At 38.8% G+C, this 22,657-nt stretch overlaps 1 protein-coding gene across 7 annotated transcripts in view; it reads right to left on the reverse strand.

The window, feature by feature from the left end:
- The window catches only part of CNTNAP4 (contactin associated protein family member 4), a 251,865-nt gene that overhangs the window by 154,759 nt on the left and 74,449 nt on the right, over positions 1–22,657 (reverse strand). For 5 of the 7 annotated variants that reach the window (XM_047835767.1, XM_047835766.1, XM_047835768.1 and 2 more), the window contains exon 3: positions 20,908–21,101. In XM_047835767.1, the coding sequence (XP_047691723.1) occupies positions 20,908–21,101 (194 nt within the window). Of the gene's footprint in view, positions 1–20,907; positions 21,102–22,657 lie in introns of those variants that run through there. The other 2 variants (XM_047835764.1, XM_047835770.1) reach the window with 2 other exon arrangements.

A 22,657-nucleotide genomic window follows, 5' to 3' on the forward strand; every position in this document is an offset into this window, starting at 1 on the left:
GATTTTTAAGCATTTTAAATGCACACTTCGAATGTAACTCATGTATTAAACTATATGTTTTCCCTGTGGTTCCTATTTTCTACTTTTACCTTATATTAGTTATTTTAGGAGGAAAAAACAGCCTAACTATGACTTATATGCTGATTAATCATAATCAAAGAAAACTAATTGAAAATGTGTTACCATGTATGCTTTTATATTTTTGAAATTATTTTTCAGGGCCTAGACAAATGTAGATGATTTTGAGGTTATGATGAAGCCTGGCTGGCATGACCACTTCCATCACTATCCATGAGTGTCCCTGTAAGAGGTGAAGGAATCTACCTCATTGTGAAGACACCAGGAAGTTCAATCTCACGGGGGGCTGGGAAAGCGAAAAGCAAGTCAGTCAAAACCAGAGCTACGTGGCCCATGGGTTCGAGTGTCACTTAGCCTGAGATGTGGGGCTGGAGAAGGAAGAGAAGACGCACCCCCTTATTTCCCTTCTTTTCTCCATTTCTCTCCTTTTGCTTCTCTGTCAGATCTGCCTTTCCTTCCTTTTCTCTATTTTGTGGTAGCAGCAAACTTTGGTCTCCTCCTTCCCCACTCCCGACACGAACGCTCCTTTATCAAGAACTGGCCTCACTTGGGCCTGGACCACCTCCTTTCAACTGAGGCAAACGAATTCGCATTAATCTTGATACTTGATTTAACTTGGTCCTAACGGTGTTCCTCATTGCTGGCTTTACTGCAAGGAAAATTATGTTGTGCAAGAATAGAAACTTGACTATGAAAAATCTAAAGAGGGGAAAACTTATATCTGGCATTAAAAATTTTATGGTCATTTTCAAATATATACCCAAGTAGGGAGAAGAGAACAATAAAAACACATATATCTGATTTTAAAAATTGCTAACTCGGGGCACCTGGGTGGCTCAATTGGTTAAATGTCTAACTTGGGCTCAGGTCATCATCTCACGGTCCATGAGTTGGAGCCCCGCGTTGGGCTCTGTGCTGACAGCTCAGAGCCTAGAGGCTGCTTCAGATTCTGTGTCTCCCTCTCTCTCTCTCTGCCCCTCCCTTGCTTGCCCTCTGTCTCCCTCTCTCTCAAAATCAAACATAAAAATTTTAAAACAATAAAAAATTGCTAACTCATGGCCAATTTTATTTCACCTATACGCACGCCCCCTCCTTTCCTACAAGATTACTTTAAATTCAGTCTCAGACATCCTGACGACTGAGATGTATGTGATTTCATACATAAATATCTCAAAATAGATCTTTAAAGGATAAGGATTCCTTTTGAAACAAAACTGCAATTTAATGTTAACATCTAAAATACTGACAATAGTTCTGTAATATCACCAGCGTCCTGAGATGACCGCTTATCTTTGGAAAGTGGCTGTGTTCATGCACTACTGTTCCAACCAGAATACCAAAAATTTCCACAAGTTAAATTTGGTGATGTTTCTCTTAAGTGTCTTTTTACCTATAAGTCACCTCCCTTTCATTTTCTTCCAGTTTGTGTAGTGAAAAGTCCCTCACCATTTGTCTTATTGTTTCCCACAGTTTGCTGACTGCCTCTCTGTGGTGTGTCAAATACGTCCCTTTGTTGCGCTCTAGCTTATAGACCCGGAGGTAGATTTTGAGACTTGATTTGACTTGGGTTGGACTTTTCAGCAAGAATTACTCAAAGAACACACTGTATACATCTATCAGGAGTGGTGTTACACCCGGTTGCCTCTGTTTTTATAATGTTAGCGATCAGTACGTTATTTCATTAGCGGTTAAAAAATGGTGATATTCTGATTCTATCATCCCTTTCTCAAAACCTTTTCTAAAAAATCTAAATAAAATACTTCTGTGAAAAGAAACTTCCTCTCAACGAATATTTGGTTACCCTCTGATGCAATTTAATCAGAAAAAGTAGAAAATACTTCATTTTTTTTTATGAACTGATGTTCAGACTAATGAGTTAATTCCCTAGCATCTTCCACTGATGGTGAATAAGGAAATTTTCATATTATTAATTCATAAATGTTTAACTGACTTGGTGTTTTAACCCATTTCTAGTATTATTCTTATAAATGTTCTAATTGTTTCGTTTTGGCCAGTGAAATCCTTTCTGAGTTGGTTTCTGGGTCTTTTTCACATGACTCCAATTGTCTGATTAAAACCTAGTATTCTGGCATAAGATATCTATACCACATATATTTTGTGTATTTCACACCCCAGATCTGGATTCAGCCATTCTCCATAGGGAGTCCTTGATCCCCTCAGAGTAAGTGGCATTTGGGGTCTAGGTACCTGAGGTCTGGGGGTATTTGGATAAAGGGGTATTTGGAGTTCAGGACTGTAGGAGATTTACTTAACCTCTTCAAATTTTAGATTTCTTTTTATATTGAAATTATGATTTCTAATGATACTAATAAAATCACTTAACTATTTTATCAGGATTAGTTTTAGAATCACAATACATACTAATATATACATTAGTAAATATATGTATACATTTCTGTTCCCTTTATTTAAATAGATGGCAGTAGACCATGCCCACTTTCTTCACCTTGTCTTTGTCAAGGTTATCAAACAAATGTGAGGGGCAGGAGTAAGCCACATGTTCATCTTTTTAAATGGTCATCACCCTTGAAGAATTTTCCAGATGAAAGCGATAATCCTATGAAGGAAGGGGAACAGTCCAGGATACCCTACAGCAAAGTTTGGGGCCTTTCCCAGCCTAGCTCCTCACATATCATTGGCCACCTGCCTTCTCCTTCCACTAGAATGATGTCAGAATTATTATCATGACATCTCATGGAGGCAGCTATACAGCTCTCAGAGTCTCTGCTAGGAAAGGACTTGGGTGGGGAGACAGGGAGATTACTGCGTCTTGTGTCATGTGTCAGCTCTGGGGAATCTCTCCAAAGGGATTCCAGTGGCCTCTGTGTTGATGCCCCTAGGGACTGCTGGCATCTGGAGAATGTCAACTTAAAAAAAAAAGTTTCCTTCATTAAAATTGTTAGATTTTAAAAGTCAGCCCATCTGATGAAATGCATTTTGGGAAAGAAAGTGTTGAAAGTACTGATTAACTTCGGTTTTAGGACAAAGGAACTGTGGGTAAATGATAATGGGTGATAGAGAAAAGAGGTTCTAAGGTATGGAGAAAAACTTTGCAGTTGTAGAGCACATTTACAGAGGAGAGTAACAGAAGACAAGGTCCAGGGCAGTCAGTAGTTAATAACAGTATAGTAACAGTTATAATAGCAGACATCTAACTTAAAGTAACTGAGTTCATGACAGATCATAATTTTTCCTTAGCATTCTAAGGGGCACATATTGATGCTTGTGGTGTGGAAGAAGCATCCTATATATATGACTTCCTGAGCACTCATTGGCTCTATCCTTGGTAACTGCTACATCATCAGAACCTTTAAATATTTATGCATGGCTCAAGTACATGTTGTTATTTTCCAAGTAATGCCTACTGGTAAGAAAACAGCTTTTCAACTATATAGTAGTATCTCCAGTTACAAATAAGCAATTGATGAATATTTTCAAAAAAAAAAAAAAGACATCTCCTAATCACATTTAGTTTCAAGCTCATTTCTTGGGCTTGAGTCATTTCTTGCTTCTTGAGTCATCTTATTGTTATACTTTGCTTGAGTCTATTCACAAAATCATGAGCTTTTAAAAAACAGGCGGACAGCAGAAAAAAAATAGAGAATAAAATATAAGCCCATCATGTCCCTTTAAAATATAATAGCACTGATTTCAAAGTAATCTTGCAATCTGAAGGAAACATGAACTTAGTTTAAAATGTTCTTTTTCATCAGTGAGACCAAGACCAATTATGTGATACAGAGAGGTGCGGAGTTTGACAGCAAAAACAAATCCTGGTCCTGTAGGCTTATGCCAGAAACAGTACGATTCCCTCAGCAAGCATAAATATCACCACCCACAATCCCACCAGTTTTCCACACTACATGCCACAAGCCCTCTAGATATTATTTCTTATTCAAATTAAAATAAATTATAGTGTATATCTAGTCTTAAATGCATTGGGTCATTTTGAACACATTTTCCAGCAGAATATAATGGACCTAGAATGTCTTGAGATACTGCAGTAAACCTGAGTTTCAGCTGATACAGTATTTTTCTCAAAAAATATGTAGAACATTCACCACGTAACTCTGACTCCCTACATCAAGTATTTGACTGAATATCATTGAGCTAGACAGACAAATATACTCATAGTCAAGGACTTCATACCCTGAGGTCATCAAGATGTACACCATTATATAGATGTTAAGCATATCTTTTTAAATCTGAACTTATGCACAGAGAAATCCTTCACATGTCATTAACCCAAGTACAGTACAGGAGGTCAGAATATTACACATCCATGAATCAATTTAGAGAAAAGATGAGGACCACCGTCCTGGTCAGAACCAGCTAAGATCAGTCAGTAGTGATTGAAACTGATATGTGTGCATGTAACTACTAAATCAGCAGCAGAATATCAGAAGTCACTCAAAAGATGACGCCACCGCTTGGTTAATCTCCAGTTCTATTGGGAGGAAAAGCATGATTAATAGATGTATCTCACCTGAATGATAAAACAGCATCTGAGTAATTAGAGTGTGACCTCTGGCTGCAATCTACAAGGTATAATGGCAATAATAAGACGAGATCAGTGAGAGGAAGAGTAGCATATTTTGGAGTTAACTCAGCTAAAAGCAGAAATGGAAAAAGACAGAAAGTAAAACCAATGCAACTCCAAACTCCAAAGACAGTTGAAAAGATAAAATGGATTTTACAAATTAAATTTTTAAAGGAAAAGAAAATTAGAATGACAACTAGTGGAAGAAAACCATCTCACCTCTACACTGTAGTGAAGTGAAGTAAGGTGTCAGTGCTCCTGTTGATTTCATTTTCTTTCAGGATATGTCAAGTTCCCTGGAATACCTTCCACAGTCACTTGCAAAAATCATGATCCTCTTACATTCTTTTCTCCTATTTCCCATGTCTTTCTGTAAATTGGAGTGATTTAAGGACCAAAAAGTAGGGCTTGGATTTAATTAGATCCTATAATAGCTGTGGTACATTGCAGAGTGAAAGGCATCTGTGATGGCTAATTTTATATGTCAACTTTTCTTGGCTAAGGGTTGGATGCCCAGATAGCTGGTAAAACATGATTTCTGGGTGTGTCTGTGAGGGTGTTTCCGAAAGAGATTCACGTGTCCCATGACATCCAAATTAGCACTTTGGGATCTAATGTGAAGTTTACATACTTTTCCCAAAATCTCTACGTCCATGGGGTCAGTAAGTATTTTTATAGGTCTCCTAGCAATTTCATATAATTTTTCCTTCTTCCTCATGAAAATAAGCCAACAAAAGAAAAAGAAAAAAAGAGGAAACACTATCCTCTCTTTTTTATGAATATCAGCAGGGAATAGCAAATCCTGCCCCCCTCGGCTCGGGTGCTCCCCAAACAACAGGTCACCTCATGTCCATGGCAATCTCTCTGCTTCTGTATCCTTTGGACACTCTATAAAACATCCTGGACGTGGACCGCCTTCGTCTGCTCCTCTTTAAACATTTTCCTGCCCATATCTTGGTCCTTAATCATTTCTTATGATTGCACCACTTTTAAAATGTTAAGTGCTTATATTCTACTCTTTGATCGTAGGCCGCCAGATATTTCTTTTTCTCCCATTCTTATTTGCTGTTTAGCCCCAATAACTCCACTGTTCCTTTGACATCTTCCATCTCTGTGATGATTTTCTGTGTCAACTTGACTAGGTCACAGTGCTTAGACATTGGGTCAAACGATATTCTAGATGTCTCCGTGAAGGTATTTTTTTATTAGACTAACATTTAAATCGGTAGACTTCTGAATAAAGCAGATTACTCTCCAGATGTGGGTGGGCCTCATCCAATCAGTGGAAGGCCTGAGTAGAAAAATGCCTGATTTCCCCGGAAGAGAAGGGATTGTGGCAGCAGACCCCTTGGAACGCAAACTGCAACTCTTTTGTGGGTCCTCTAGCTTTCCAGTCTACCTTGCAGATTTTGGACTCGTCAAACCTCCACAATCATATAAGCCAATTCCTTAAAATAAATCTATGTACATCCTGTTGGTTCCATTTCTCTGGAGAACCCCGACTAATACAGTCTTCTGCCAGGGCCCCCTCGACTTCACCTCCTCCTTCTTATGGTGCTCTCTACTGCCCTTCCTCTATGCTTTTGCCAGCCCACAGTGTCCTTGTCCTGCTGTCCTCCACCACAGTTATGCCTGCACATTGCAACCCTGCATCAAACTAAGAATCTACGCTCTCTGCTCCTGCACATGCGTGGTACCACAGGTGCCCGTTTGCGGTCTCCAGCCTAAGCTGCGCTCTCAGAGCCATGGGGAGGTTCTTTTCTGGGTCGGCACCCTGAAAATTCAGTGTTTGTCTACACATGTATCCAAGGGGGGTTGATTTTATGGGGAAAAGGGGACCGGACAGAACAATTTCTAATTTAGAGAAGTTTCAGTATTTATCTGTCATCTTTGACATGCAGATTTTTTTTAATTGAGATGTTTTATTTATTTTTGAGAGAGAGAGAGAGAGGCACAGGGTGCAAGCAGGGGAGGGGGAGAGAGAGAGGAAGTCACAGAATCCGAAGCTTAACCAAAGCATCCGGATGCTTAACCGACTGAGCCACCCAGGCACCCAACATGCAGATTTTCAAGGAGAGTATAAACATCACTGTGAACTTCATTAATCCATGCATTTATTCTAATCTAAGGGTAGAAAATCTATTTCCAAAGTGACATCGTGAAAAAAAAAATTTTTTTTACCTCTTTTTATTTCAGAGTGTAAAGATGGAACCTCTATTACCATAATAGCTTTGCAGCTCTTGGGACACTCTTCTGCAACTTTCCACCAACTTGCTAAAATAAATACAAGTTTTTCCTGAAACTGCTATTCCCCAGCCCACCCCCAACTCATGATGACTCTGACATATTGTAATAAAGCCATTGCTCCCTGAGGATCTCTTTGCACTGCTCCAGCAATTTTTGTCTTCTCTCTCTCTTATTGAAAAAGAACCCTATTATTAAGTACTTAAAATGTTCAAGATTCCAAAGAGAAGACAACCTTTCGGTATGAGAGATTAATAATAACAATAAGAAATACAGAATGGGAGATAGGCGTTCACAGCCAAATAAAAATTTCCTTTGCAGAATACAAATCAAATATGATTTCTTTTGAGCTGCATCTCTCTGATTTATAGACACAGCTCTGTAGAATATTTCCTAGTATTTTTGCTTCCTCTGTTCTCCTTTTCATACTCACAGCTACTTCTGCACAAATGCCCTAACATTTGAATCTTTTCTAAAGCATGACTCTTCTAAATTGGCCAAAGGATTATTCTTTGTGAATGCTTCTGAAAGTAGTTAGATGCGGATAATTATATACAAAGACAATCTAAGGCAATGAGGTATAACTCCTAAAGGCAACTGGGAATATGGATGGATAAAGACATTTGGCTCAAGTTCTGATTCTTATGACTAAGAGTTTTTCTTCTGCATATTCATACAGAATATTATATGGATGCCTCATCTCAGTACATACACATACCTCTGCCTTGTCAACCGGCAGACACATCACCAGACTTTTGTACTTTGGACCTTAAGTAATCACAAAAGCGTTTCCTTTTACTATCATGGTATTATTCATATGTATTCCAAACCACATTAGCAAAAAAAAAAAAAAAAGCATGGTTTCTATCTCCTAGAAATTCACAGCCTTAATTAAGAAATGGTATGCATTTTAGCCAGTAGCATTTGGGTATTTATTTGTAGTGAGTGTATAATTTGGAATAAAGGAAAATGTGTAAGTACAGTGAAAGAGAATGAAAAATACATGAATGCGTTTGAAATCCAGTCGATTAAGGTTATACAAACCATGCAAAGTAATCCATAAGGACTCCGTGGAAATGACACTATCACAGATGTCATTGGAAACAAGACCCTGGTGATGAGTTAGTGAACACAGGAAAACTGATAGGGCAGGAGGGACCAGAAAGTAAGTGGTTAGAAGGCCCCAAGTTGGAGGGGATGAACTGAAGCATATTTGGCAAGCGTGCCTGAGATAAATGAAGAGTATACCCACAAGAGAAGTGTGAGAGCACAAGGCACCCTGGTGAATGTCCTAAGAGCAATCACTGAGTGGGGGAGTCCGGAGGTGTGGTTCATCCTACCCAAGGGAGCGGTCAATGAAACGAACCAGGTTTGGGTTGGACAGGCCCTCAGGCCTGTCAGCCAAAGCAAAACATTTCAGTAAAATAGAGTGGCATGCTGATTTTTGTACACCAAATGCATGGAGTTACCCCATCCCGGAGGCAACAACAAATGTGTATTAATCCACATATGTGCCCTTCTACCTAGTCCTCTGCAGCGAGCCTTGGCCTTTACCTGCACAACGTTTGCTGATGAACAGAGCAACGCTAACTCTCCCACACTGACAGCACTGAAAGCAAACCTACACCTTGAACTACAATACATATGTTGAGAAACAAAAAAGGATTAAATCCACAGTCTATTAAAGTTAGCATCATTCTACCGCCTGAGAGTAGATTATGTGTAAAATATGACCCTAAACCAAGGATCTGAATATTCACCACGGATTCCCTTCTCTTGGTATGTCGCAATACTGCTCTTTGCTAGCTTTGCGTACTTACCAATATAAGGAAGGAAGAGAGCTCAACGTAAAACTTTATAAAAGTTCTAACTATTCACATGAACTTAGGTCGGAACTTAGGATCTTAAATCTCAGTTTCTTCGGCATCAAAATATTATTGATCTACTTTCTTTATGGGTCGATGGGGAAGCATGCAATTTTGCAGCTGGAAGGGAATGAGACAGCACTCAGTAAGTACCTGGATTCTACCTGCACCCTCGTTCTGTAAGGACACAAAAAGCAGCACACTGAGGTGAGTTGTCCTTAGGGCTGTGCTGGTCATCTGCTTGTTTCACTTAGAACCACGTATCACCCTTTCCCTGCTCTGTTCTGAGGCATGCGAGGGCTGAGTGATGCTGACTGAGAATTGTAGGCTCCTGGTTTAGCAAGCTTCCAGCCCAGAGCTGGGGAGAGGTGGGCAGGTGAAGGGAAGGGAGGGGCCAGGATACTTCTCCCCACTCTTGCTCTGCCTGGGCAGCTTCTTGGTAGTGGCTGAGTCTTTTTTTCACAAGGCTCCTGCTCCCAAAGGACACCCTTGCTTCTCCAATCCTCTAATGGGAAGCCGCTGCCAGGATTCTAGCACTAATAGACAACGTCAGCCTCTAAGCTCTGGAGGCATGACCTTCTCATTTTTTCCCTCCGGCCCTTGGCGTTATAGCATCTTCCTGCTGTCACTAAGCTCTGAGTCGTCTCACCGCCTCACGTTTGGCCGATCAGCTTTTCCGTCACCTGTAACCAATTTCCTCTGATGACTGGGCAGTTTCAGAGGCCTGGAGTGATTCTGGTTTTTCTGACTGGGCACTGACTCAGAGATCAATTTAGCACCAGAACTCAAGTATTTTTTAATCTGTAATAACATGATCAAAGACTAACGACGTGCACGTCAGACTGCCACCCACCCATTAGACAAATATATTTTTTAGACCACTACTAAAATAAGCATTAACAAATATCATATGATGCTACAGACTGATAACTCACGTAGGCTTTAGAGTATCATTAAATATTATAGCATTATACAACAAGTAGGAAATAGTCACTGTTTTTCTTAAAAATTTGATAATTGAATTATTTCCTACCTGTTCTCCTCTATTTGTTCTCCTTTGTTTCTTCCACATCCAGATTACTTTGCCCTATTTGAAACCTCATATAAATCTAATCTTTACCTGTGCTTCCATAAATAAATATTCCATCCATCACCCACCCCCCCATCTCTTCCTCTTCAGTCCCTAAGATTCACTCTTTAGCATCAAATGTCTGCTCACTTTCAAAATTTCACATCAGTTTTGGAACCCACTCCAGAAATGGTAGTATATTCTTGCATCATCTGTTTTTGATGGCCATAAGTTATTCCATTGGGTGGAGGTGCTATAATTTATTTAAGCGAGTGATATACGGCTGCTGGGTTCAATCAATATCATTTTGCTGCTGCAGACAACGTTGCAGTGAATATTCTTGCATACATTTCAAATGTACAATGCAAGTGAGCTTGCAGGATTAACCCCTAGAGTTTGGGCTACTTTTTGGTGCAGATTATATACCTGGATAGATTTAAAGCATTAGGCAACACTGTTTTGGACTCCCTATGGCAATGTTTTCTGTGTTTTAAATCATTTGGGTTCTCGTTCAAAATGCTAATTTCATACACATAATATTTTGACCTGTAACATAGGGGATATAGAAGCCAGGTTCCTGAGGAGCAAAATCTTGCCCCATTTAGCTGTGTGGCCTTGGGAAAGTAACCTTCGCATCTCTGTTTGCGTATACACAAACTGGGCATTATCAGAGTTCCTAACTCACTGGATTGTGAAGAATAACTGAATAAATATATAATGCACACAGAATAATGCCTGGAGTATTTCTTTTTATTTGAGCAAATAATCCCTCCACTCTTTTATTTATAGACCTTAACTTATATTATTTACAAACCTATCGACAGAAGATTCTGGGCCATAATAAGTGTTCATCCTTCTCGCTTTTTAGATGCTTTTCTTTAAAATCAATTTTTAGCTTCCTCTTGTGTTAAACAGTAGTACCCATAATACCACGGTTTTCATACCGTCGTTAAAATTTTGTAAGAAGAGTCATCATATTAAATGTGTAACTATTAAAACTAAAGAAGACATTACTTTGTTACACAAAACAACTTGGCAAATTATGTCCAAAGAACACTGTAGTTCCAACATTCTCATTTATTCAAGTTTTTTAGGGAATGCTACCTGACACCTATTTTTTTTTAAATATATGAAATTTATTGTCAAATTGGTTTCCATACAACACCCAGTGTTCATCCCAACAGGTGCCCTCCTCAATACCCATCACCCACCTTGCCCTCCCTCCCACCCCCCATCAGCCCTCAGTTTGTTCTCAGTTTTTAAGAGTCTCTTATGCTTTGGCTCTCTCCCACTCTAACCTCTTTTTATTTCCTTCCCCTCCCCCATGGGTTCCTGTTAAGTTTCTTAGGATCCACGTAAGAGTGAACACATTTGATATCTGTCTTTCTCTGTATGGCTTATTTCACTTAGCATAACACTCTCCAATTCCATCCACATTGCTACAAAGGGCCATATTTCATTCTTTCTCCTTGCCACGTAGTACTCCATTGTGTATATAAACCACACTGACACCTGTTTTAATGCGCATGTCTTCAATAATGAATGAGGTGGTAGACGCTTACACATACTTACATATCATCCTTTCCTTTCTAGGCAGTGTCTGTTTATATTTTGCTTCCTTTTTAAAAAAAATAAAGCTTGGGGCGCCTGGGTGGCGCAGTCGGTTAAGCGTCCGACTTCAGCCAGGTCACGATCTCACGGTCCGTGAGTTCGAGCCCCGCATCGGGCTCTGGGCTGATGGCTCGGAGCCTGGAGCCTGTTTCCGATTCTGTGTCTCCCTCTCTCTCTGCCCCTCCCCCATTCATGCTCTGTCTCTCTCTGTCCCCAAAATAAATAAACGTTGGAAAAAAAAAAATTAAAAAAAAAAATAAAAATAAAGCTTTATTTTTTATTATTAATTTTCAAGAGTATTTTGTACCTGTGCTAATAGAATCTGCGGAGATAATGGGCATGTTCTATAACTGCACTAATACAATAACCAATGGCTTCATCTAGCTAGCTATTCAGCACTTAAAATGTGGCTAGCATGACTGAGAAACTTTATTTTTATTTTCTTTCATTTTAGTTAATTGAGTTTTAAATTTAAATAGCACTAGATAGCTAGTGGCTACCATATTAGACCATCTTTCTCATTAGAAGGACTGAGTTAACATCTGGTTTATAGCTCTTTTTACCTAGCATTGATCTTTAGCCAAATCCTTCTTGCAACATATACTCGAGGAATGCACAGGAGTTTACTGGATCTAAGATACATCGGCATCCTGCTGATTATGCGTTGTACTGAACTAAGAACCTATACTTGGTTGTCAAGTGTGTTTATGGAGTAATCCAATGGTTCCCACACTTTGCAGCAAATTGGAATCGCCTGGTACTATTTCTTTAAAATCCCAATACCTGGTTTCCATCCCAAAAACTATTTGATTGGCATGGATGCTACCTGGGTATCAGAATTCAAATAAGCTGCAACATTTGGGAACGACAGACATCACCTGTAATCAGTGAGTAACGTGGGAGTGATGAGATGCAGGCACGCTGAAACAAAAAGGGGGTTGGCAGGTATCTCGGAGGAGTTATGTCATTGGCAAGGTATGAAAGCTGAAGGTGCCCTGAAGCTGATGGCTTTCCTGATCTGTGGTGGTCACACCCACTCAGCCTTGCCCATCGTGACCACGTTTATCCCAATTCAAGTCGTGGGGATATTTAGAAGCTGTTCAGTGTAACTAAGCATCCATTATGCTGTTGCTGTGCACACTGTGATACTGCCTGCCCTGTATCCCTTTTTTAAAATATGAAATTGTCAAATTGGTTTCCATACAACACCCAGTGCTCATCCCAACAGGTGCCCTCTGCAATACCCCTCACCCACCCTCCCCTCCCTCCCACCCCCCCATCAACCCTCAGTTTGTTCTCAGTTTTTAAGAGTCTCTTATGTTTTGGCTTTTTAAATCTAAGTAAACTTGCAGGTGAATGAAGTCCATTCAGTCATTGTCAATCTGAATATCAATCTCAACCCAGGACCACTGCTGCTGGTGAATCAAAGTGGGCACTGCCATCATAGAGGCTACAAATATTTTTCAATTTATACTCTTCCTTTTAATATTGTTTATGTTATTTTTTCATGCAGCTCTCTAAATATTATCTCATTTTTCATCATCTCCTCAATGGCACCTGGGTTTGGTTCTCTTGCTTAGAAAGACATGTGCCTTCCAATATTATTGTGTTATCTATTCATCATCTTGTGTTTTCTTCTATTACTTTTTTCTATGTCTGTTTTATTATTATTTAGAGAGAGTGTGTGAGCAGGGGAACACAGGGAAAGAGAGAGATTCCCAAGCAGGCTCCATGCTCATTGGGAGGCCTAACGTGGGGCTCGATCTCAGGATCATGACCTGAGCCAAAATATAGAGTTAGATGTTCAAACAACTGAGCCACCCAAGAGCCCCTGTATTATTTTTAAATATTCAATTCATCTAGAATCCATTTTGATATAAAAATGTTACTTATTTTTCTAGAAACTATAGCTTACTAAGTTCCATTATTGACTATATACATTTCCTCACATATTTTCTTTTTTTTTCAATATATGAAATTTATTGTCAAATTGGTTTCCATACAACACCAAGTGTTCATCCCAACAGGTGCCCTCCTCAATACCCATCACCCACCCTCCCCTCCCTCCCACCCCCTATCAGCCCTCAGTTTGTTCTCAGTTTTTAACAATCTCTTATGCTTTGGCTCTCTCCCACTCTAACCTCTTTTTTTTTTCCTTCCCCTCCCCCATGGGTTTCTGTTAAGTTTCTCAGGATCCACATAAGAGTGAAACCATATGGTATCTGTCTTTCTCTGTATGGCTTATTTCACTTAGCATCACACTCTCCAGTTCCATCCACGTTGCTACAAAAGGCCATAATTCATTTTTTCTCATTGCCACGTAATATTCCATTGCGTATATAAACCACAATTTCTTTATCCATTCATCAGTTGATGGACATTTAGGCTCTTTCCATAATTTGGCTCTTGTTGAGAGTGCTGCTATAAAACATTGGGGTCCAAGTGCCCCTATGCATCAGTACTCCTGTATCCCTTGGGTAAACTCCTAGCAGTCCTCACATATTTTCAATGCTACGTGTATCTTAGGCAAATCCCTAAATGGTATTTGGACTTAGTAATGCATGCTCTCTTTTATTCTTTCACTATGTTTTCATGTGCCAGTATCAACATGTTTTAATTAACATACATTTATAAAATTTTTCTAACATGTAGGTTCTCCTTACTACTGTTATTTTGCTAACTTATGTATTTGTTCATACTTTTTATACATGAAATTCAGAATGATTTCATTTTTATGAGTTACTTTAGGTAGAATGAGTAGCTTGTGATACTATTTTCCACTTCAAAACAGATATGACTTGCCATTTAATCAAGTCTTCTTTTATATCCTTCAGTAATATTCTAAATATTATTTTTATATATCCTGTAGATTTTTCTAAGTTTTACCTTGATATTTATTCATTTTTGGTTCTAGTTTAAGTGGAGTATGTATTCCTTTTGTATTGTCTATGCAGTTATTTATAAGTGGGAAGATAAATTACTGATTTAAAAAATTAATTTTGTTGTTAGGCACATTACTGAGTTACCATCTTAAAAAAATAGTAAAATAATTCTCTTAGATTTTTAAGCGTTATATTGTATCAGTGCCAAATCTTGTCACCTCCTTTCTAGCTTTATATATTTTTCTATCTCTTTCTCTGATCAAAACATGCCTATAAGCTCGGAACTTAAAAAACCAAAAATTAGGAAAGAGAGCCTAATGCATCGGTTTACAGAGAGACCTAGATGCCTAGGTCTTAACAACAAAAGAGACATTTCAAAAGGACAGACTTGTTCCAAGAGAGAACTCCAAATGTAGTCTCTGGAGGCTGGAACTAGAAAAGCCGGAAGTAGACATCTACGACATCAGATCACAGCGATGGCAAGAAAGAATGGAGAAAAGGGGGTCATGTTGTTATCACTGAACTGTGACATGGTAGAATGTGAGACGCAAGTTGGAAAGTGTCTTTAACACATGTTATTCCCTGGTTGATGATTTGAGAACGATCCTGAGTGTGAGTGTGCCCTCTGAGGAGGGCACCAAATCCAATCTCCTGTTAACTCTAATCACTCTGTTCAAATAATTTTTACTTTGCTTGCTTAGAGGCAGATCATTTTGAAGAATGTGAAACAACATTACCATTTGTCTTATATCACTGTTTATGTGTACTTGAAATGCATGGGAGTTCCCATATATGTATTTTGTGCATCACATATTGATACAAAGTTCCCATATATATGCGTGTCCAAAGAAGTTTATGAGAAGGGACTCACAGAGCACATTAGAGAACGAGCACGGATGCACGGAGGTGAAAGAAACCACACTACATGATAGAGAAGGTGCCTAGCAAACTAACTGTTCAGACCCATGACTGAAGCCACATTAAAAACCCAGATGCAGCCAGCTTTAAGCATGCACTACTAGGTTAATCATTTTCAAAAGGGTGAAGAAGTCATGATTAAATAGAAATACATCAAGAGATTTCCTGACGATACAAATAATAGCAACTTCCATTAAAAATGTCTTTTTGGCATCGGAGTAGAGGCCATCCAGAAAGACAGATGCAGCTTAAGGCCTTCTCTAGGCCTCTGTCCAAGTACTGAGGCAAGTCTTGCGATGCATTAAACTTGATGGTTTGACAGGTTGACATACACGGCATTAGTACTGTTGTGCTTTGAAACCCCACAAATGATTTTTGCAGGTTTAAGTTGCTAGAATAAGGGCTCGACAGAGGGGGAGGACGAGGAAAGATGTGCCTTGCATGGCATGGAGTCCAGCAAGCTTATAGCACCCCTCCCGCTTGTATTCCTGCCTCCTGAGGTTTTCTATTAAACTCCCCTGGCCACATGTTTATTTGATTTGAAACAAATGCATGTTAAAATCTTTGCAGGTAGTGTTTCTGCACTGTGTGGCTTTGAGAGTTGACGACTCAATCATTCACAGTGATAATGGTGTGAATATTCTGGGACAGGTGATACTTCTACCTAATTGACTATGTTACTATGTCACAAGGGCTCTGTGTTTTTCACAAAACAAACCCAGAACCATGACATTAAACACTTCTAAGTAAAAAACAAGGGGCGCCTGAGTGGCTCAGTCGGGTAAGCATCTGATCTCCGCTCAGAGCATGATCTCACTGTTCGTGAGTCTAAGCTCCACATCAGGCTCTCTGCTGTCAACACGGAGTCTGCTTTGGTCCCTGTCTCCCTCTCTCTGCCCCTCCCCAGCTCATGCTTTCTCTCTGTCTCAAAAATAAATAAAACATCAAAAAAATTTTTAATAAGAAAAAAGTAAGAAAAATAAGAAACAAAATAAAACTACTCTAACTTTAGAAATACGCTAAAGGTTTTTGTTTGTTTGTTTGGAAAACCAGGTACAAATGACATCCATAAAAAAACAAAAAGCAAACTATTCTGTGTATAACAATCATATTTACCTAAACAATTCATAAAATTGGTACCATTCCCATTCCTTGCCTGTATAGTCTGGAGTGTCAAAGAATCTTGGGCATGTATCAGGGACCATTTGGATAATTTAGCTATAAAGTTCCTGCACATGTTTATCTATTTAAAATAGTTTCTAAGATGTTACTTTCATGATATCTTAGCAATTGTCCTTAAATGAGCAGAAATTACACCTTACATTCACTTTTTAAATCACTTACAATAAAACTGGCTGAAAAGTCCTTTGATCATAGATGTTGAGGGATTTTATTTTATCTTCATTTTGAGAGGAACCACTTTAGTGGCTTGCATTTTCTAATTTTGTGAAATATTTACATGCCAAGTACTAGAGTAGTTTCTATAAATTACATTTATGGGCCTGGACTATAAATTTTTTTCTAAAGAAATGTTTTAATATGTGATTTTACAAAATATCATCTATCTGTCAAGTTTACAGTTCTATCAAATATGTGCATGACCTGTAGAGACAATAAATACTTCATCTTTCTTTTTAAAGATTATTTGTAAGAAGCATCAGGGCCTTTTATTAAACCTTTCAGGTATATAGAGCCATTGTTCTCTCCAGCGCTCGAGGTGGGATCAAATGAAGGGAGAATGAAGATCCTCAATGCAGCATTTCAATCCATGTTGATGGGTTTTATTTTATTTGTTTCTAAACTTACAACAATTGTCTCTTCTTCCTTTTTCCATCACATACTTGTATAATGGCTTATATCTTCCCTAACCCTCTTTCATAGATTTATTTCTATCATCTGGGGCAGAATGTGAAGCTCTTAAATAAAATGGGCATTTTTTGTACAGTCTGTATATAACTCAGAATACCTTTTTTAAAAATGGGCCAAAAAATGCCAAATAAAGAAAACGACCCTGGAAAATCTGTATTTGTAAAACACAGGAGTGGGTTAAAGTCCTTACTATGTACATCAATTAAAAATTGTACTTTGGCTAAAAAACAATCCAGGTTGAAGTGATCTGTGTTATTCCAGGTGAAATGGCAAGAACTAGGCATAATTCACCACGTTGCATTCTTCCTGCTTTGGCAGTTGTAGATTCACGGAGACGGAGCCTCCCTCGGAGAGGTACCTGCGTAACTAGGAGCAGGAGAGAACTCAGCAGCCTACCTGGGACGAGCAGGCATCAGGAGGATGTGCGTGGTATGGGATGTGGGTTGTTTCACCTACATCATAACTTCGGTGTAGTCATAGTACCTGTTGCACCAAGTCTTAATTTTGATCTTGACACTCAAAGTCATCCATCAATTTTCTTTACCATACCCAAAAGTATCATTCAGACCTTCCTGACCTTGACAGTCCATTCTGACCAGTAGATTTCCTGGTTATTTTGTGGGAAACTGTACCTCTGGATATCACCGAAGTCCATGCTGTTGTCTACTCTTTTCCAGCTACGTGGGATAGCTTCCTTAATCCTTCCATAATCTAAGTTTTGAAGCTTTTTCTTCAACACCCAGGTGAGCCCAGCTGTTTTGACAAAGTCAATCTACAATGATCTGCGTATTCCACTAATTTCCAAATCTCTAGAATTCTGTACCCCATGTTTGCATGCTTCTCTGAATCATTTTTTGCTTTGTTCTGATGTATTTTATCTCTTGATGACATTAACATGAGCTCTTTTAATAACTCTCAGATTTTTTTTTCTTTACAAAGTTAGACCCAGAATAGGAGATCAATGTCTTCAAATCCATTCATTCATTGATTTTTTTTTCTGTAATAACCTCAACAAAAGCGATATACCACAATGGGTACTAAATGCTGGAAATGCAGATGAAAAAGATAAACCCTCTCCCATAAAAAGTTCAAAACTTATAGGGGGTAAAGAAATGTGCATCCTAACTCTAGGTATATTAAACTGGTAAAACATAAATGCACTAAAAGACATAACTGATTCTAGGAGGAAGCGGTCACTACAATAAAATGCATTTTTTATTCATTTATTCATTCCCTCATTCATTCATTCATTCAACAAACATTTAGCATTTGCCTGCAACAAGCCAGGAACTCTTAAGATCTAGGATGCCGAGGGGTGCCTGGGTGGCTCAACTGGTTAAATGTCAGACCTTTGATACTGGCTCAGGTGATAATCTCACCGTGGTGAGATTGAGCCCCATGTCAGGCTCCACACTGAGCATGGAGCCTGCTTGGGATTCTCTCTCTCCCTCTCTCTCTCTGCCCCTTCTCCCCCTCTCAAAATAAATCAACATTAAAAAAAAAGATTTGGGGCACCTGGGTGGTTCAGTCGGTTAAGCGTCCAACTTTGGCTCGGGTCATGATCTCACAGTCCGTGAGTTCGAGCCCCGCGTCGGGCTCTGTGCTGACAGCTCGGAGCCTGGAGCCTGCTTTGGATTCTGTGTCTCCCTCTCTCTCTGCCCCTCCCCTGTTCGTGCTCTCTCTCTCTGTCTCCCCAAAATAAATAAAGATTAAAAAATTTTAAAAATGAATAAACAAACAAACAAATAAATAAATAAATAATGAAAAAAAGATTTGGATGCTGAGATGACAGGTTGGAAGGTACAGCCTCTATTTTCAGGATGTTCACACTCAAAAGAGGAAGAGAATGAATAAACAAACAAATCAAAGCAAAGCATAAAAAATAATATTACCTTGGCAAGTAATTATGATAGATGCCATCTGTCTTTACATTGATTAGTTTGGATTGGTTAAGGATATCATTATGCCTCTATTTCACCCTGAGAACCTCACCTTTTTTTTTTTTTAATTTTTTTAATGCTTATTTTTGAGAGAGAGAGAGACAGACAGACAGACAGATAGAGACAGAGTGTGAGCAGGAGAGGAGCAGAGAGAAGGAGACACAGAATCGGAAGCAGGCTCCAGGCTCTGAGCTCAGCTGTCAGCACAGAGCCAGATGCGGGGCTCGAACCCATGGAATGTGAGATCATGACCTGAGCTGAAGTTGGACGCCCAACCGACGGAGCCACCCAGGCACCCCTGAGAACCTCACCTGAACAAGAGTAAGCAAAGGAAGGCAAGTGGTGTGGTCTAAGTTTGACTTGCCCCAAAATTGAATAACGGAGAAATAATTTTCATGGTTGATGTATCATCTTAAGAAATGTCAACAACGTACATTTTACTTAACACATCTATATGTTAGCATGAATTAACCTCTACTTATCTAGTTTAAAACCCAATGCTTAATTGAGAAAAAGAGTAAAGGATAATCCAAACACCTAGTTAAAATAAATACCTCATTAAGCTTTCATTGTTATTGGTTCATAATTACTGTTTATTTTATCCCTACTTTGAATGGTTCTCATGAAATTAATTCAACCGTAATATCCAGTTTTTCTCGCTCTTCTACGCTTCAGCCTGCTTAGGATTTTAAGGCAGCTTTTCTTAAAAATACTTATAGGCAACTTCTTCCAGCCCAACTGTTGTTCTCTCTAGAGAAAGAGCAGGGTTACTTCTTCTCAATTCAATTTACATCAATAAACACGCATTGAATGGCCACCAAATGCTTCAGAGACACAAAGGTGAGTAAATCGCAGTCCATTTCTTCAATGAGTTGATAATGTATGACTGAGTTCTAGGAACTTTCAAAAGAGAGGCAATTGACTGATCAAAGAAAATTATCATTATGTGCCCAAATAGGCTTCTAAATTATCTGTGTGCTAAGAATGATGCTTCATTAAGTTACTCATTTTCTCTGGTTCCAGCAGCTCAGCCAGAGGAAAAGAAAAAAAAAGAAAGTTCTTTGACTGCAGCACGTTGTCCCTGGTCCACATAAGATCCAAACCAATACCCTTCTCCTAGCAAAGAAGTCCTTTCTTCACCACCAAGCAAACAGCCTGTAGCTTCCTTCTTCCACCAGGTGTTTATATGTGATCAGCCAACTACAAATACCACCCGCCATATTGCAAACTGCCTCCTTGTCAGTCTCTCTTAAGGAGCCATGCCCCTGCCAATAACATGCAGCGTTTTACACACTTACACACTTTTAAAAGACTAGAGAATGGTTTATATACAAATCATATATATATGTTTATATATACAAAACATATATGTTTTATATACAAAAACATATATATATGTTTATATCATATATAATACTCCAAATATTATATATACCAACCTCCAAATACTAGAGAGAGAAGGAGATGTTCAGAAATCTCAGAGGCATCAGAGAAAATAAAAGGAAAAAATTCTGTCAACCAACCTTAAATGAAGACCATGCAAAAACCACTAGGTTATTGGATAAAACTTAAAAACAAATGATAGGTTTTATTTATTTCTTAGACTTCCACACTAGGTAGTGGACAAGTAAGATTTTTTTTCAGTTTCTGGGGTCCCTGAGATAAGTTCACTCACCTTTAGTATTTTCAAAAGTTATACCATGAAACAGAATAGAAAGTGAATATTAATTCATTTTTCCTTGAAAAATGCTTTCTAAGTAATTCCCAAGATTCTGTTTCTCAACTTAGTTTAAGAGATTCGTAAACAACACACAGGGATGACTCTGCTTCTTTTCCCTGAGAGACTATGCATTCTGTTAAAGAAACATACCCAGATGCTGTCTTCTTGTCGATATTGTTTCCAGTTCCTGCCACTATCACTGAACATCAGGAGGTAGCTGGTCACCCAGTTGGAGCTCCCATATCCCCCTTGGGTGGCCACAGCGGTGATCTCCATTCTCTCTCCAAGGTCAATCTGCAACCACTGGTATTTGTTTGACACAAGTGGAGACCAGCCACCAGCTCCTTTTATGAAAATAGAAACAGAAGACAACAGGAAGAAGATTAGTTAAAAATCTGTTATTGGATAGAAATGCCAGTAAGACTGTATTCCTGTATGGAATTTAATAAAGTCAAATTTCCAAAATATGAAACTTCTCATAATTGTAGAATAATATAGAAAAACAAGAATTTAGTATAAATGGATGAAGCCTGTGTTAATTATGTTCATTTCTAGGTGTTGTAACTCCCAACACGGGGTAGAACTGAGATTCTACTGAACGTTCAAAGTGCTTAATTTGATAAGTGGACATTCGTGTCTACACTTGGAACTAGGAGGGTTACTGCCCACACACATGATTAGGTGATGGTTCGACCTTCAATCATAGTTCACACTGTGGCATAGAGAAAGAAGTATAGCATAAAGCCTGAAAATACAGGTGGTCAAAAAGGATAGTCCCTATCCTCACTGTGTTTACGGGTTTATAGGAGGGACAGACATTGAAAAGCATGCTTGAAACACAAATGTTAATGGTGAGGCACGTGCAGGAAACAATAATACAACGGATGATGGAGGAGAGTTCTATCCACTAGAAAGTTGGAGCTGGCTGGCAACAGTGTAGGAGAGGCCATTAAATTTTCAGGAATTTTGCAAGCTGACTGCCGAATATAGCCACTTTTGCAACGGACCATGGTTGGAGTATTTAAACCACAGAAACTGGCAAACTCTACAGATCAGCACCCATTCCCACCCCAACCAATTCACCAACACACCACTGGTTCTATCCTGGCCGGGTGGGGAGGTGGGGTAAGGGGGGGGAGGTAAGAGGTGGGGGAGGGGCAGTCAGGGAAAAGGTCCTAGAGTAAGGTGTGCTTGAGCATTCAAGAGTGAAAAATAGGAACCTATTGTATATTCAAGGAAGTGTGGGTAGAGCCGAACTTATTGTGTTTCCTTTTACTCACTGCACACCAGAATATTAGAGATGTGACTACTGGATGTCTTGTTAAGATGTTTCATTCTTCCAGTTAATACAAAAAAGCCTTATTTGGGGACTTTACTTATTTTAAGTAATATTCACATTGATAATTATGTAAGTAATACGTAATCATTGTAAAAGGCATGAAACAGGGTTTAACGCATTCTTAAATCCATAATCATCTAATACTCAGTATCTTTTAAAATGTAACATCTAATATATAACACCCCAAGTAAGAATATTAGCACATGTTTTCTTTCCCACATTCGTTTGTCACCACCTTGAGGCTGTAAGCCCAACAAGGGAAGGGGGCAGATTATGGATATAATCAGCTGCTCATGAAAGAGAGCAGACCATCCTCTACGTAAGGCTCAAAACTGAGTCAATACAGTATATTAAAAAGGAATTATGTGACAACAACATCCTATCCTGATGCTATAATGCTAACTCCTACTGGTATTAGGGCATGATTACCAAGTTATTCGCTACATTGTCTTTAGAATGAGACTTTTTTTTTTTTCAAATTTCCTTTTTTTCTTGGAAGAAGTCATTGTTCAAAAATGTCTTCCATTCCACATCTCTCTCTTTTTCATCCAAAATATTATA

Source organism: Prionailurus viverrinus, chromosome E2, assembly GCF_022837055.1.
Source record: "Prionailurus viverrinus isolate Anna chromosome E2, UM_Priviv_1.0, whole genome shotgun sequence".
Classification (NCBI taxonomy): Eukaryota; Metazoa; Chordata; class Mammalia; order Carnivora; family Felidae; genus Prionailurus; species Prionailurus viverrinus.